The 17,966-nt window shown below is 39.8% G+C and overlaps 1 protein-coding gene across 12 annotated transcripts in view; it reads left to right on the top strand.

Annotated features, from left to right (window-relative positions):
* Positions 1–17,966, top strand: part of zfand6 (zinc finger AN1-type containing 6) — a 35,382-nt gene that overhangs the window by 2,475 nt on the left and 14,941 nt on the right. For 4 of the 12 annotated variants that reach the window (XM_033050656.1, XM_033050651.1, XM_033050661.1 and 1 more), the window contains exons 2-3: positions 12,048–12,210; positions 15,585–15,696. In XM_033050656.1, coding sequence (XP_032906547.1) covers positions 12,063–12,210; positions 15,585–15,696 — 260 coding nt within the window. In that variant the 5' untranslated portion in view covers positions 12,048–12,062. The other 8 variants (XM_033050654.1, XM_033050653.1, XM_033050652.1 and 5 more) reach the window with 8 other exon arrangements.

Genomic DNA, 17,966 nt, shown 5'->3' with positions numbered 1-17,966 from the left:
TGTCCACAAGTGCATTGCACTTATCAAAACATTTTGTTACCTCAGAAATTCAGTGAATTATATCTCTCCTAATAAAGTAATCCTGCCGATTTTTCATTAATCCCTGCCCTTGCAGATGTATACTTAATCCTCTCCGTCAGAATTTTCTTGAATAATTCCCCAGCACTGACATTGATTGCAGGCCTAACCCTGTTGGCCTTTTTGAATAATGGTACTACATTTGCTGTCCTCCAGGGCACCTCACCTGTGACCAACATAGATTTAAAAATCTGTTGACTGTTTTTGAAGTGAACTTATTTATCATTAGTCCATAGAAAATCATGAAAGTTATTTACAACTTTTTTTTAATGAATTAAAGAGTGGAAGAAATAGTCAGGCACGAAGGCACTTACAGATGAGATTAAAATTGGAACCATCTCCAGCTCTTAGCTACGGTGTGATAAAAATGCAAACTGCTTGGACGAAACAAAAACTCATCCTTGCTAATTTCTGAAAGCAACAGTCACAGAGTCAGGGAATTGTAAAGCATGGAAACAGGCTGTTTGGCTCAACTCATCCACGCTGACGACAGACACAAAATTGCTGGAGTAACTGAGCGAGACAGGCAGCATCCCTGGATAGAAGGAATTGGTGACATTTCAGGTCGAGACACCTTCTTCAGATTGTCTTCTTGAGTCTGAAGAAGGATCTCGACCTGAAATGTCACCCATTCCTTCTACCCAGAGATGCTGCCTGTCCAGCTGAGTTACTCCAGCATTTTTTGTGCCTATCTTTGGTGTAAACCAACATCTGCAGTTCCTTCCTACGTATTTAATCACCACTGACCACTGGGCATCCTTAGATATTAATCCCAACTCCCAGCACTTGGTCCACAGCCATCACACTTTTTAAATGCTGTCAACCACCCACCTTCAAGTACTTTCTCAGGCAGTGCATTGCGGGTACTTGCCACTCTCTGGATGAAGAAGGTCCTCCTCTTGATTCTTCTAAATCTCTTCCCCGGTATCCGATGTCCTCTAGTTTTATCTATCTCTGAAAAGGGGAAAAGTTTCTTGCAGTCTATCCTATCTGTACCGTCATAATTTTATATACCTGTACCTCAATCATCTTCCCTTTAAATCTTCATCACTCCAGGGAAAACAGACCCTGCGTCTCAATTTCTCACAACTGAACTGTCCCTTTCCAGGCAACATCCTGGTGAAACTCATCTGCACTCTCATCAGCACTATCAGATCCTTCCTGCAGCATGGTAATCAGAGCTTCACGCAGTATTCCAACTTCAGTCACACCAAGGTTTTATAAAGTTAGAGTTTAATATCTTTACTTTTGTGTTTGATGTCCTAATGCAATTCCTAATGGAGATACATGAGACTGAAAATGCTGGAATCTTGAGCAAAAAGCAAAGTGGTGGAGAAACTCAGTGGCCAAGCAAAATCCGTGGAGGTGAATTCTCAGACGACGTGTCGGCTCGGCACTCTTCTTTTGACTATCTTCAGAGTTTGAAGAAGGATCCTGACCCAAAATGTTTCCCTCTAGCCTGCTGAGTTCCTCCAGCACCTAGTTCTTTGCTCATTATTCTATATGGCACAAAACATGAGGCAGAGAGTTCCTGGTTAGTTTTCATGTACCAGGTTACTGAGTAATTCTCATACTGACCCAAATGAATTGTTCTCATCTTTTTTCCCCCCAGAAGAAGCATGTGGAGAATAATGAGTTCAGGGAGGGATATATTGATCGTCGGAAGCATGTAACTATTAAGACGGTGGAAGTGTTGGGTGTCTTTGGAACACATAAAAGTAGATAAATACCCAGGGCCGGATGAGATCTAGCCCATAATGCAGTGGAAGAAAGGGAGGAAATTGCTGGGGTTCTGATCGAAATGTTTGCATCTTTGTTAACAACAAGCGAAGAACCTGAAGACTACAGGAGAGTTCTGTTCTTTTATTTCAGAAGGGCAGAAGGAATAAGCTAAGTAACATAAGCTGAGAAGCCTTGCATTAGTGGTATGAAAATTATTGAAGACAATTCTCAGTTGACAGCATTTACATAGATTTGGATAGGCTGTGTCTGATTGATAGCCAAAATGGCTGTGTGCAGGGGAATTCCTATCTCACTAATTTGATTTTTTTCAGGTGGAAACAAAGGTTTCAGGATGGTAAATGTGTATATAGAGTTTGGTTAGGCATTTGACAAGGTCTCACATGGTAGGCTGGTCCAGAAGGTTAAGGCACATGAGATCCAAAACAAGTGAAAGAAGGCAGAAGATAGTGATGGAAGGATATTTTTCTGATTAGAAACCAGTGACTCTTGGTGCGCTGGGTATCAATGCTAGAGCCTTTGCTGTGATATATTAACAACTTGGATGTGAGTGCAAGAGGTATGGATGGCATGAAAATTACTGGTGTTGTAGATAGTGAGGAAGGTTGTCAAAGTCTATGGCAGGATATAGACCAGATAGAAAGTTAGGCAGAGTATTGGTAGATAGAATTTAATCATGACAAGTGCGAAGTGATGTATTTTAGCAAGTCATACAGAGGCAGGACATATACAGTAAATGGTGGAGCACTAGGCAATGTTAATGAACAGAGAGACTATGGAGACCAGCACCATAGTTCCCTGAGAATGGTAGCACAGGTAGATAGGGTGGTGAAGAAAGCAGATTCATGCTTGCTGCCATAGGTTGGGGTATAGAGTTGGGATGCTTTACAACTTTACAAAACACTGGTTAGGCCGCACGTGGAGTATTTTGTGCAAACAAAGTTGCCACGCTATAAGAAGGATGTGATTGCACTGGGGAGAGTATAGAGATTTACCAGGTTGTTGCTTGGATTCGTGGACTTTAGTTATGGAATGAGATTGGATAGGTTGGGACTGTTTTTCTGAAGCGACAGATGCTGAGGGGGTCACCTGACAGAAATATATAAGATCATGAGAGGCACAGATTGGCTAGATAAAATATTTTCCCCATGGTTGGGATATCACAAACAAGTGGGCATATGTTTAAGTTGAGAGGAAGGAATGTTTAAGGAAATCTGAAGGGTACATTATATTACAGAGCGTGGTTGATATCTGGAATACAATACCAGAGGAGACGGTGGAATCAGATACAATTACTATGTTTAAGACCTATTCAGGAAGATACTTAAATTGGCAAATCATAGATGAATATGGTCGGACAAATGGGATCCATAGATGGACAAAAATGTTGGCGTGATCATGGTGGGCCAAAAGAACAATTTCTGTGTTGTATAAGTCTGACTCTTGATTCCATATTGTGTCCAAAAATCTATCAGTCTTTTAGAAACCAATGGTCTGCAATCGTACCTGAGTAAAGGACTTTTCTTACATATCAGTCATGACTCCTTACGTTGAGACTGTCTTGTAGTTGTTGTCTCCTCACCTCAGAGACACCAATGGGTGTATATCTATGCTGTGAATAGCTTTTGGTATATTTTACATTTCAATGAAACCGCTTCTCATTCTTGCAAATTCCATGAGCACAGACATGCCTTATCCAATCTAACCTCATGTAGGTGAGTCCTTCATCTGAGGATTCAGTTTAATGAATCTTGATGCGCAAGCTTCTAGACAAGTATATTCTTTCTTGAATGCAGGACATAACTGTCTCCATTTTAGCGCAGATAGACACCAAATGCTGGAGTAACTCAGAGGGAGAGGCAGTATCTCTGGAGAGAAGGAATGGGTGACGTTTCGGGTCGAGACTATTCTTCAGTGTAACTGTAAAAGGCTTACTCAGTGTTGTACTAAATTATTTGGCAGTAAAGAACAATGTAGCTGTTTCTAATTGGTAGTAAACCTGCATAACTTTATGCTTATCATGAATTCCCATTTACCAGATTATTTACACAAAATGATTTTTTGATCATTCTACCAAAGTAAATAACTCCTACATTATACTGCCTTCAGCTATTCACTTTACTCATCTATATTATTTTCTGCTCACAGTTAACCTTATCCCCTAGTTTATGTTAATTAGCATGTAAATATGAGTGCATTCAAGTGAAACATATTCAGGTATTAACATAGCACACCCAGTGCTGATCCTTGCGACCCTCTAAAAGCAGACATACCATTTTCTCTGCTCTTTAACAGGCCATCGTCCTCAATAGGCCAGGCAATGCCTTATACTAATATACAAGGATTATACTGACTGTCCTAAACTCCTCCAACATCATCATTGTGGTGGAATACAGTTGAGTAAGGGTGCTCAGGAAGTATATTTCTGGTAGACCAGACTATCTCAACAGAATAGGAAAAACGGAGTGAACATGATAACAGACATAAATGACCAGCTTTGACAGAGATAGCTATCTAAATTTGCACAATTCAATGTTATTTGCTGTAGGCTGCAATGTACTCAGCTGGATGATGAGTATTGTTCCCCAAATCTCATAACAGTGCAGGAGGCCACAGATGGAGAGGTCAATGTGGATGATGAATTAAAGTGTCAAGCAGTGGTCACTGCATACAGGTACTCTTCAGTGCGATGACCTGATCCATGTGTATGTTTTCTCCAATGAAGAGAAAATTATATTGTGAACATCTAATGTCGAACACTAGATTGGAAGTAGTGCAAGTGAATCACTGCTTCACTTGGAACAACTGTTTAGGTCCCTGGATGGTGGAAAGGAAGAGGTGAAAGGACTGATGTTGTATCTCCTGTAGTGGCCTGGGAGTGCCCTAACATTGAAACTGTTTGCTGGGGAAGGTAGAGCAGACCAGGAGCTGTGAGAAGAGTGATCCTTGCAAAATGCTGAATGTGGAGGAGAGGGGGAACATATTTCTGGTGGTGGTGCCTTGTTGGAGCTGGTTAAAATTGCAGAGGATTTTAAACATGGGGGCATTTGGGGTGGAAAATAGGGAGCAGGAGAACTCTGCATGCTCTGTCCAGGGGAAGAGAGGGGTGAGTGCAGAGGTTTGAGATGTAATTTTCTGTTGTAATATGGTCAATATGCATGTCCCTTTACAACAAGATTATTAAGTAACCTTTTCCATTTACATAGTACTAGATCTAAAATAGCTGTCCCAAAGCGAATAAAACTTTGCCTTATAAAAATTAATTATTTGTGCTTTGTTTTACCCAGTCTACTAGGTTAAAATCCAATATGCTAACTGTATTTAACCTGTCACACACACTTCTATATTCATTGTGCTCTGGTCTTCATTACAACTACTAATTGGAAACCTACAAACAAGTGCTCCCAATGTTTTCTGCCTGAACAGATACCAGCCCAGTAACATAACATGATAAGTTTTTACCATCGTTCATTCAACCATCAAGTACTGATTTAATCTAATCCCATTTTCCAACACTTGGTCCATGTGTAAACGTGGCATTGGAATAGAAAGGCATGGATTTAGGAGCTAATAAATGAAAGGATTTGGGGGAGGAGAGGTAGCTTGAAGAAGACACAGATGGCAGTTGCAGTTATATTTATAGGAAACAGATACTAGTTGTTTTGAAAGAAGTAAGAGTATACAGAAACGTAATTTTAAAAATATACTGTGCTGAATGTGCACCACGTGCATTTCTTGTTTGTAAGAGCAGGTCAGATTGAGTGTCCTGTGATAAGTGAGTCACTGGAAATGCCGAAATCTCCCCCTATTTACATGCTCAAATTGGGTGTGTTTGGTATGCTTTTCACAAGCATGGAGGAGTGTAGCTATACCAACTCTAAAGAGGTTTAACACCATCAAGTATAGTCTCCAAAATGCGCTGCAATTACACCTGCAGCATTTCCTAAACCCATGACTTCTTTCATCAAGAAGATCAAGGGCTTCTGATACATGCGCACACCACCGCTTGCAGATGTTGCCCTAAGTTGAGCATCAAGTTGCCTTGGAAATATATTCAACATCTTTCATTATCCCCCAGTCTAAATCACACAACCTCCTCCTCCTAACAGCATTGTGGGCATACCAGAAGGTTCAAGAGTAAGACTCACTATCACCTTCTCAAGAGATGTCCAGATACCGGAAAATTAAGAAATAACAATAAATAGTGATTTAGAGGTCTGTAAGGAAATGTGTGGATGATGCATAGTGGCCAATGATATCAGAAAACTTTGGTTCTGGGAAGGGGTTGTGGGCAAGATTAACTGGGCATTATGGTTGAGAAATACATGGAATCAGGGCTGAGAGACTATGAGGAAATTTAACTTGGTAAAAATGAACCACCTGATCTTGTGACCACACTCTTTGTTATCAAACAACTTATGACCTTGCATAAGCTGTGGGTGACGTTTAAAGGAGGGAAAAGAGGGATGGGAACTTAAGGGATTAGTTGTTAGTGCAGAAGCTTTCTGGGCTGTAGCTTTTCACCAACAGGATGTTTGGAGACTGGAGTGTGGAGCCTGATATGGTTGGGACCCACCTGAAATGAAGGTAAAAACAATGGTGTGCACGATTGGTTGGTAATTTGTAAAATTATTGAAGAAGCTTTTCTTTTTTTCAGGAGAACATTTGGCAAGAAATGGGGTTGGGTAGAGTAGTTGAGAAGTGCAAAGGAGTAATTGGAGATGGCTTTATCTATGCTCACAGGCCCACATGAGAATAGATGAAATAATAGGATGAAAAATGTATTTTTGTTTTGAAAAAGCGGTATATATTTTGTTATTTCTGTGGATCCAAAGATGATGCAAGTGTCTGTATATTTAAATAATTGTTATCAATTTCGTCGCATGGGTTTGGGAAATGTTTCTGTTGATTTTTGCATTTTTGTCCTTTGAAAGAAAACTCACGGGAGACTTCTATAGAATTGTTTTGTTTCCTTGTTGAAGTTATATTGCCTATGTAAATTCAAAATCCTTTGGAGTGCTTTCCTAATGGGAGTATCATATCTTGAGATATATCATTGCTGTGATGCCCTTTGTACCCAATCTTTGTATATGTGAGCAGTAATATATATGTGAGCAGTAATATTGCTCTCTGCACCCATGATACAGTGAAATACGGTATCTTTTGGAACAGTTCTTTGGCTGTAGTAACACCTATTTTGGACCAACCTGAATAAAGTTATGTCCATGATGTAAGTTTATCAGCATCTCTGATTTTTGCTTATTTTTATCCACATTTGGGTAATGTGCAGCAGTGGGTGGGGCTTGCTGAAATGACATCACATTGACTGACAGCTAGTTTGTGCTTACTAAACAATAAGTATTAAACTTGGGGGAGGGAGAGACCTGCATCCAGTCAAAGGTGCAAATAATGCAAAAATCAAGAAATTAAGGTATATGCTGTGATTTGTTTTACATCTTTTTTAATCGAAGGTTTGATTAGCAGAAGATGCGCAGGCTGGCAGCTTAAGGATGAATTTCTCGCGCCCGAAGCCATTCTAACGTCGGCTCTGAATTAATGCAACTTTGCAACCTTCAGTAAACAGAGTAACTTATTTTCTACTATTCATTTGGGTATATTTAAGATTGTGCTTGCTTTGTCATTTATAGGTAACTAGCTTTATTTGGATAGGTTTCTTCAGTGAGGTAACCAATGTTTGATGTTAAATGAATTAATTGCACTAGCAGTAAATACCACACCACAAAAGCATTTCATTGTCTGCGAGTATTTTGTGATGCTTGAAGAATGAAGCACTAATCTGAACTTCAATTAACCAGTTTCTTCTGCTCTCACTCCTCCTCTCAGCCAGAACAAGGAAAGGGTTCCTCTTGGTCTCATCTATCCTACCAGCCTCCATGTTCAAAGGATCATCTTTCTTAATTTTTGCTTCTTTCAATAGGGTTCCAACATCAGCTCTTCCCTTTCCTTCCACTCTCGGCATCCAAAAATAATTTTCACAACTCTCTGGGCAGCCGTTCCATCTCCATCAAACACTCCACTTCTCATAGCATTTTCCCAAATAACCACAAGAGATGGAACACTTGCTCTTTTGCCTCTTCTCTTCCTGTAATTTAGGGATCTTTACAAGTGAATTTTCACTTCTTCCCACTCGCTGTAATCCATTCTGTATTTGCAATGTGATTGGAGGAACCAAAGTGTGACTGGGTGACTACTTTGCAGAAGGCCTCTACTCAGACCTGAGAAACTAAGCTCACAAAAAGTAGAAATAAGTGGACACATTTTTAATTTGCGAATTTTCATTTAGATTGGAGTTTGGATTTCACTGTTAGGTACAAATCGGCAAGTTTATTATTTGGTTTCTCGATTCATAGGCACTTAAGGAAATAGTCAGAAACCGCAGCGACCCTGACTATTCTGTTAGAATTCTCTTTTATTGTTCACTAATTAGGGGGGATAATTATTTATTTAAGATGTAACACGGTCTTAGGTTTGAAATTTAAAACACTATTCAGTTGATCTCAGTGATCTCAGGGCGCCACAGTGGCACAGTTGGGAGAGCTGCTACCTCAGGGCACTGGAGGCCCAGGTTCAATCCTGACCTCGGATGCAGTCTGTGTGGAGTTTACATGTTCTCCCTCTGATTGCGTGGATAGGTGCTCTGGTTTCCTCACACTTCCCAAGGACGTTTGTTAATTGGCCTCTGTAAATTGCCCTTAGTGTGGGGAGTGGATGAGAAAGTGGGATAACATAGAACTAGTGTGAATGGGTGATCGATGGTCTGCGTGGTCTCGGTGTGCCCGAGAGCCTGCTGCATCTCTAAAATCTACAAAACTAGTCCAGGTTTCTTTTAGATCTGTTCGTTTATTTTCCAGCAATAGGATACACCAATCTCTATTCAACTATTTTTCATAAAAAGTAATTTTGTGATCATGTCATAGTTAAATTTGATTAGGAAATGGTTGCAACAAAATGCAAAATTTGGGTTTGCAACTAACTGCAACATATATTTGAGCAAAGGAATGTTAATTGTAAACTTGACTTTTGTTGCTGGGAATGAGATTTTTTTCTGAGCACATTCTGGATGACAGCATGAGAGTTAAGGCATAACAGTTGAGCAATACGGCCACTTTAAATGCTAATTTTATGGAAGAATGTTAAACCATATTAAAGGAAAAGTTTCATTTGGGTAAATATTCCATGTGGAAACGTGTACCTATAATTTGAAGCAGCCAGCCAAACGATTTTGGAGTTAACCAGTAGACATCTTTTTCTTGTGAATCTCTTGTTTGATGATAACAATGGCTATATTTATTTACATTTATTTATTTCTATGGTTCCTCCATTGACATAGCTTGTGTGTAACAATGGAATAATGACTTTAGTTTCTCACAATTTCTTCCTTGAGTTGGTAAACGATTAGCTACATTGCAATTGAACACAGCCGAAGCGCTCAATGTTGAAATTGTCTCCTGAAATTCAAATAAATGTAGTGTTTATGCAGTTTGTTTGTAGTTTCAATCTTTATCCGCCCCTGAAAACTTTAGTTTAGTTTAATTGCCACGTGTACTGAGGTACAGTGAAAAGCCTTTGTTGCGTGCTCTCCAGCCAGCAGAAAGACAATACATGATTACAATTGAGCCATTTACAGTATATAGATACATGATAAGGGAATAATGTTCAATGCAAGGTAAAGCCAGCAAAATATAAGTAGCAGCTGATCAATAGTGTACAGGCTGCTATTTGTTATTGGCGCATTTTAATGGTGACTTCTTTATTAATGTGTGAATCAGCCAGCATGTGACGACGAGGGTAATATACCTGGGAAATAGAAGTCATTTAAATATAATAGATAACTAACATTTGTTTGTTAACTTAATTGAAACTGTAGCTCAGGCTCAACCTCGGTTTTACGTATTTACTTCATATATAAAAGTAAGAGCTAATTTAACTGTTAATACAATGCTGGTAATTGTTAGTGCAGCACTTGTACAATATTAATCAACCTCCCTGAGCCAGAAAACAAATCATTTAAACCTGGTCATTCTTGTATTCAGTTTTTGTACCCGAGTTGATTTTAATTCACCTTTTTCAACATTTTCTGTTTTCCTCCCACTTCTCAAAGATGTGCTAATTGGCTAATATAAATTACCCATTAGTGTAGTTGAGTATCAGAAGAACAAGAGGGGGACTTGATGGGCAAGAGAGAGAATACGTTTTCCAGCTGCAAGAAAATAAGAAGAGGGGGAATCGCACTAATGGGATTACTCTGCTGAGAGCCAGCATGGAACTGATGGGTTGAATGGCTTCCTGAGTGTTATAAGTAAGTTCTGTGCCCTCGTGATACTGTAATTAGCTTCCAGTTCAGCAAATCACAGCACAAGCTGCAGGATATAGAACAATATGTGACATTGTATGTCATGCCAAGGTCTGTGGCTTCAGGAAGCTTTCATCCACTATTACTGTATGGATATTTGTGCTTTATTTTGATGTTTATTTTATGTATAATGGTGCATCAATCTCCAAACCATGGGTTTGGCTAATTGAACGTTAATGATTAGTTGTGCTCTACTCACACAAGTTGGTTTCGCAACTATTTATTAAATTATGTAAGCAATGGGATTTGATAAGAGTGCAGTCTGTGCTTTTTGAACGACTTGCATAATTCAAATTAGTATTCATTTAAATTGGGAGATATCGTCATGGGTTTGGGTGGTGTAATTGCTGGTGTAACTGCAGTGCATTTTTGATTTTCTATTTTCATTTATTCACTGGAGCTTCATTGGCATTAATCACCTATATTGGACTGCCCCAACAATGTCGCTTGCTAAGCTAGTATTGAGGCAGTTAAGAGTTGACCATATTGCTGTGTATTTGGTGTTATACACGAGCAAGAGCAAATAAGGATGGGTGAAATTCTTAGAGACACAAGAGGCACCAGTTGCCATATTCTGGAGCAAAATATAAACTGCTGAAATATTCTATTTTGTTAAATCCTTCAGCATTTTCTTTTTTGCTCCAGATTACAGCAACTGGCGCCTCTTGTGTTCTTGCTTTGGGAGAATTTATTCTGTAATGGGCATGTCTTTACAATAATCTCAGTATTTTATCTCATCGTTTGTATTGTAGGTTTAATTAAGTTCCCTAGCTGTAGCTGCCACAGTGGGATTCATATACGTGTCTCCAGATCAATCAGACTTTAAAGGCTAATCCGGTAATTTGCCCACTGAGTAACCTTGCTATTTTCCTCATGTGGCTTTTATTCACTTTTTTTATTAGTAACAATAACCAGAAAATTATCAGGAGATTATAATTTACAGCTTTCAAAGCATTACAAGTTTAAATAGTGATCAAGGTTCACGTGCACTAATTATGCCACTTGCTGCTGAATGTTTAATCGCATAACTTCCATTATATGTGTAAACAATTTGTTCATCAACTGCAATAAATAACTCAGACCTCACACCACTATGAGCTCTGAAGATGGGATAAAAGTTCCACAGTAGCTAAAAATACTTTTTCAGACGTTGAATTCTCTGATATAAAAAAAATAAGATGCTTAAAGTATTCAGTGGGTCAGGCAGCAGTATTAAAGAGGGGAACAGAGTTAACTTAAAGGTCTTTGATCTGAAACTATCCCTTTCTCACATCTCTATTTTCTCCCTCCCTAAAAACCAGGTTCTATTTCCTTGTCCATAGTGTGCGGATATATTTTGAAATTGCATGCCCACAGAAATTCTTGCTCAGTTTACTAATCATAAACCGCAAATGCATCTCCAGTTAGCTACTTTTGGATACCATTCCTTTATTCCCATTGCGCAATTGGCTTTAGTGCCCCAAGTTAATGTATGAAATCAGTATTTGTAAAATCAGTATTCTCAATGAAGTGCACAATGGGATTTACCTTTAATATCTTCCACCAGCACCTCTTTCTTCCCCAAACCCTCTGTCCACAGCGTTTCTTCAGGTGGAATTTCTTGCAGACATTTGTTGTAGTGGACGTGCATTAGACAGTGTTACTCCAGCACAGAGTTAAGGCCTTGGGAAAGAGTGGAAAGTAGTACCTGTGCAGTGCTAAGGTACATTCAACAAATACTAAAACATTTTCAAAATTTATCTTTCCATTTTTCTGCTTGCAGTGAAGTCAGCGCAATCTACAACACCAGTGAGTTTTTCACTTTGTTGTATCTTGTGGCCATGACTCTTAACAGTTTTTAACTTTGTTTTTGAAGGTCTGTTGGAAGAACATGGCTCAAGAAACCAATCAGACTCAAGTGCCTATGCTGTGCACCACAGGCTGTGGATTTTATGGGAACCCACGAACGAATGGCATGTGTTCTGTTTGCTATAAGGATTTTCTTCAAAGGCAAAACAATAATGGCAGAATCAGTCCTGGTAAATACCATCTTGCTTTTTCTTCAAACAAAGAGTAGTCCATAATTCATTCCATTTTTGAAGGGATCTGCACTAATTCATTTTGTTGTTTGCTTTTGGTTATTTTCATCACTCTTCTTCCAAGTTTCAGCTTTACAGAATCCATATTGCCTGTTGATTTCTGGCACATGAGGCTAATGATATGGCCCAAGACCAAATATTCTCAATTTGACTCATAAGAAGACTCCCACTGTGTTTTATCTGGTTTTGCCCTTTACCTAGTTACTGTTCAATTCAGTGTTCTATAGTGTATTTAGTTTTGCACATTTTTGAGGCCCCTTGAGCCTGAGTTGCCATTCATTGTCCTCCGCTGATCTGATTATTACCTCAACATTGTATTTTCCTTCACCCCAAGTAACCTTCCAGTTCATGGATGTCTGACTGGAAACAAAGAACTGCACCTGGGGTGGGGAAAGAAAACTGTAAGAGAGGAGGGGCAGGACAAAGCTTAGCAAATAATAGGTGGATATAGGTAAAGGGGATTTTAGATAGGCTGATGGTTGGACAAAGGCCAGAGATGAAAAGACAGAAGGTGTAAAACAAAAGGATTGAACAGTTGCAAATTGTGAAGCATAAATAATGTAGGTGGAAGGGGTGAAGGAGGGGATAAATAGGTTTCTCTCCTCACCCTCCCCTTCAACCTACAATCCTCCCTCTAGCTTCACAAACTGCAGATGGAAGAAAAGAGCTTTTCTTGGTAGCAGTGCTGCAGGCTGCAGAGAAACGGGTCAGAGGGGTGAGTGGGATAGGAATTCAAGTGGCAGACAAGCTCAGCCTTGCCAACTGAATACAGGTGCTCCAAAGCAACATCCAATATGTGTTTGCTTTCTCCAATGTGGAGACCACATTGCAACTCCAAATGCAGTACACTTGATTCGAAGAAGCACAAGTGAATCGGTACACTTCACTTCAATTCACTTAGAAAGACTGATGGGTTCCCGAACAGTGAGAGGGGAGGAGATTAAATGATGGTTCACAGTACTCCAGATGTCATCTCATTAGTGTCCTATATAACTGAGGTAAACCTCCTTTTATAGTTAATTTCCTTGCAATAAACAATAACTTCCTGTTTGCTTTTCTAACTACTTGCCTCTTGCGTGTCATGCACTTGGACATCCAGATCCCTAAGCATCTTAAAAGTTTACAATCTTGCATTTTACTCACATATTCCATTTGTCAGACTCGGCTGCTTCATTTACCCTTGTAGGCTCATTATGAGCTCTTCATGACTTTCCTAACTATCTTTGTTTCATCGGCAAATTTATAAATCATACCTTTATCCAAACCAATCATTCATTTAAGTTGTCAAATGTTGAGGCCTCGGAACAAATCGGGTGGCATAGTATTTAGTACATCTTGCCGTTTAGAAAGAGATCCCCTTAAGCACACTCTCTTTTCCTTGTTGGCCAACCTTCTAATGATGCCAATATACCGCCTAAGTGCACAAATTTAATTTTATGAAATATCCTTTGATTTCTTGAAATCTAAGCACAATACCACCACCACTATCCCTTCAATCCACAGAATATTGCTTCTTCAAAATCCTCCAAAAGGTTATTTCTCTTTCACAAAACAGCACTGTGCCTTGTTGTCATGAATTTTTCTAATTGCCCTGATATAACCTCCTTAATGATAATATTTGATTTTTTTAAATACAATAAGCAAAGACTTGCAGTGAAACTAATGCGTTTAGTTTTGGTCATGGTAGATTATATATTGGTTCTGGTTAGAAGAGCAGATGCCAGCAAGTTCGTCTCCAGTGTCGAGGATTGTGTGACCATAGACTATACTAACAATGGACAGGTTTAATCAGCCGGTCCGACCTTGGCGAAAGCTGTTCCCTCTAGTGCACCAAGATAATGAACCCGTTGAAGCAGAAGGCAAGAGCTTTATACAAACAATTTACACAAATATATTGAAAGGTTAAACCAGTGGGAAAAATGTGGACTCGGAGAGAATTGTAAACTAATATGCAATTGTTCAATTTTGTGAGGAAGATTGATGGATACAGATTATTATTTGAATAGAGAAAGCTGCAGATGGCTGCAGCACAGAGCAATTCAGGATAACATGTACATGAAACAGAAATCTAGCACACCAGTGCAGCAAATTATTGGGAGAGGGGTACAAATAGAAAGCTGACTTTTATTTGAAGGATTTTGGAATATAAAGTAGAGCAAACTTGCTACAATTGTACAAGACACTAGTGAAGCCATGTCAAGAGTACAACAGAACGTTTTGGTCCTTGTTAAGCATTATCATTGGAGGCAATTAGCTCGATGTAAGATCATGAAAGATCAACAACTTTTTAGACTTTAGAGATACAGTGCGGAAACAGACCCTTCGGCCCATATAATCTGCGCCTACTAGTGATCATCCCATACACTAACACTATTCTACATACTAGGAACAAATTTTTTGACAACTTGCCAAAGCCAATTAACCCACAAACCTGCGCATCTTTGGAATGTGGGAGGAAACCAGAGCAATTGGTGAAAACCTATGCGGTTACAGGGAGAATGTACATACTCAGTACAGACACAGCACCCGTAGTCAAGATTGAACCCAGGTCTCTGGCACTGTAAGGCAGCAACTGTGCGGTCCCTAAATTAAAAATAATAAATCTGTTTTCCTTACTACAGATACTGCACGACTGCTGAATACTTACAGTGTTTTTTTGTTTATGTTTCAGGTTTCCAGCATCTGCAATATTTTGCCAATAGCCAGATAATGTTTTTAGTGATCTTAATTGAGGGTACATGTATTCAAGGGACAATTCTCCTTGTATAAAATCAGAAATTGCTAAAAACTATCAGCAGTTCAGACAGCATCTGTGGAAAGCGAAAGAGAGTTATCGTTCATAAGACATAGGAGCAAAATGAGGCTATTCAGCCCATCGAGTCAGCTCCTCCATTCGATCATGGCTGACCTATTTTTCCTTCTCAACCCCATTCTCTTCCCTTCTACCTGTAAACTTTGATGCCCAACAATTCGAGTCCAAGTCCCCGAAATGTTGAATTCACAGCTGAATTCTCCTTCACTATATGATTAGTGCTTTGGGATCTATGCAACCTCAAACATCACACAGCCATGATTTAACATCTTATCCGATGAAAGGTATTTCTTTGGCATGTCTGCTTTAGCGCTCTCTGTTTCTCTGTGCTGAGAGGGTCCCACCTCTTCTGACTTGGAAATGCTACCACTGACACTGAAATTGTTTGACCATGTTATTCATGACTAATAAGTATAGAAGTTAGAAGCACTACATTAACCATTTTCATAATCTTATGTTAAGTAATGGCATGTATAATTTATTCATATCTGTTCTTTTGTAGCATCTGCCAACTTGAGCAGTTTAACAGATGTGTATCCTGTTCTATGCACAGAAGGAAGCCCCCCCGAAATACCATCATCATTCTCCTCTTCGTCCACATCTGGCCATTCTAGGTAATTAAGCAGCTTATCGTGTGTGTGTGTGTGTGTGTGTGTGTATGTGACTGATTTGGTCAGGAACATTTCAGAAAAATAATAATTGTGTGTAATTATGTAGTAAATAGTAAGTATTTGACATTAGCAGGTGTGATAAAAAATTTATCAAGTCAATTAATTCCAAATATTAGCAAAAGAATAGTTAATCAACAGATCACAAAGTGAGGCCTGGATACATTTACTGGTTTCCGTAGGTTTAATCTACTACTTGTACTCAAACTCAAACGGTGGGCGGCGCGACTCTCGTCAGCAGCGGCCTCTGCAGTCCGTCTGTGTTTTATTATTTTTGATCTCGTTTTTATGTAGTTTTTGTTATTTTTTTTGTTGGGGTATGTGTGTGGGGGGGTGGGGGTGGTGTGGGGGGGAGGGGGTAACTTTAAAATCTTTCCCCTGCACGGGAGACCCGACCTTTTCTTTGTCGGGTCTCCGTTGTCGTTGGGGCTGCAACGTGGAGCGGCCTCCAACAGGAACGACCTGGGTTTCCAGTTGCGGAGCTGCCGACTACTCACCGTCACGGGGCTGGCCGAGTCCGGAGCGGGTGGAGCTGTGGTGGACGCTGCTGCCACCCGACCTCCGGAGATTCGGAGGCTGCAACTGCGGGTTTGGCGGACGGCGGCACCGGGAGCCCGCGGGTCCCTGCTGGGTGACCGCTTTTCGGGGCTTCCGCAACGGCGACTTCTCCCGCCCGAGTTGCGGGGTTGAAGAGCACCTTACACCATCGCCCCGCGCGGCTTGGAATGGCCGCGGGACTCTGCGAGCGCACGCCGGGGGCTCTAACACCAAGACCCGGTGCACGACCTTGCATCACCCGGCGTGGCTTTAATGGCCGCGGGACAATCGCCATCGCCAGCCGGGGGCTTTGACTTTGACTCTGACTCTGACATCGGGGGGGAGAGTGCAGTGGAGAGATACGTTTTTTTTGCCTTCCATCACAACGATGTGATGGATGTTTGTGTAAACTGTGTTGTGTCTCGGGTCTTTTTGTTTTGTAATGTATGGCTGCAGAAACGACATTTCGTTTGGACCTCAAGGGGTCCAAATGACAATAAATTGAATTGTATTGTATTGTATATTGTAAATAACAACATTCAGTCATGGACATCGATGTCGGCATTGCTTTTATTCAAAATGTCGAAATAATTTATTTATTATCCCCTGTCATGAATACTTTCTACATTATCAAACTCAGGTGATCATTTAATTGCATCTTACATAGATCTAGGTAAATAAGGTAAAGAGGCAGACAGGAGCAGATGGCTAATGTCTACATTCAGCATTTTCCTGCATTCTTCCCATAATCCCTTGATTCTCTTAATATCCAGATATTTGTAATTCTCTGGCTTGAGTGAAACCAATGACTGTGCATCCGCAGCCCCTCTCTAAGGTAGAAAATTCAAAAAATTCTCAGCCCTATATGTGGTGACATTTCTTCTCACTTCAGTCCTAAATAGCCTATCCATAATTCCAGACTCCTCTGCCAGGGGAATCCTTCCTACATTTGATCTGTCATCTCTGTAAGAACAAAATGTAAGTTTTAATGAGGTCTCACATTAGTTTATTGATTTGGCAAAAATGCCATTCGTGGAACCAGTTTAGTCAATCGTCATTGTGCTCCTTCTATGATGATGTATCTTTTTAGCCAAATAAATAAAAGCCATGCACAATACCTAGGTGTGTTCGAACCAAGACATCTGATTTCCTATTTATGATCAAATCAAGCGTGTTTTGTCCTCAGTAATGATGTTTATCTCTCCTAATTCATATGTTACTGCTCCATATTGACTTTTATTCAAATGGTTTTCATCATTTTTATTAAGTTATGGATGTTTTTAACAATGAACATTGGCACAGCATACCTTTGCCACAATTAGGGTTTGTGTTTCAAGGGTCACCTGCTGCCTTTAATAAGGTAAGAGGACTTTTCACTGTACCTCCGTGACAATAATAAACTAAACTAAATTAAAATTAATATTTCCATCTTAATCTGTGGTGGAGTTCAGCACAAGTATTAAAGATAAAGAAGAAGTATTAAAATGCATGCTAATCCTCCACTCTTAAAATTATTAGGTTGTTAGCCTAAATGTCAGTTCTACATCAGCAGAAAATCCCTTCAACCTAATATTGATTTTTTGTGATATATGGCATAGTTGGCAAAGGTGGCTGTTATGGGCCCTCTCTAGTTTCCTTTTAGAAGATAGTGGTGCCCAGGTGAAACTGCTGGTCCATCT

This window comes from Amblyraja radiata, chromosome 34 (assembly GCF_010909765.2).
Source record: "Amblyraja radiata isolate CabotCenter1 chromosome 34, sAmbRad1.1.pri, whole genome shotgun sequence".
Lineage (NCBI taxonomy): Eukaryota > Metazoa > Chordata > Chondrichthyes > Rajiformes > Rajidae > Amblyraja > Amblyraja radiata.
This window is presented reverse-complemented; position numbering and strand designations above follow the sequence as displayed.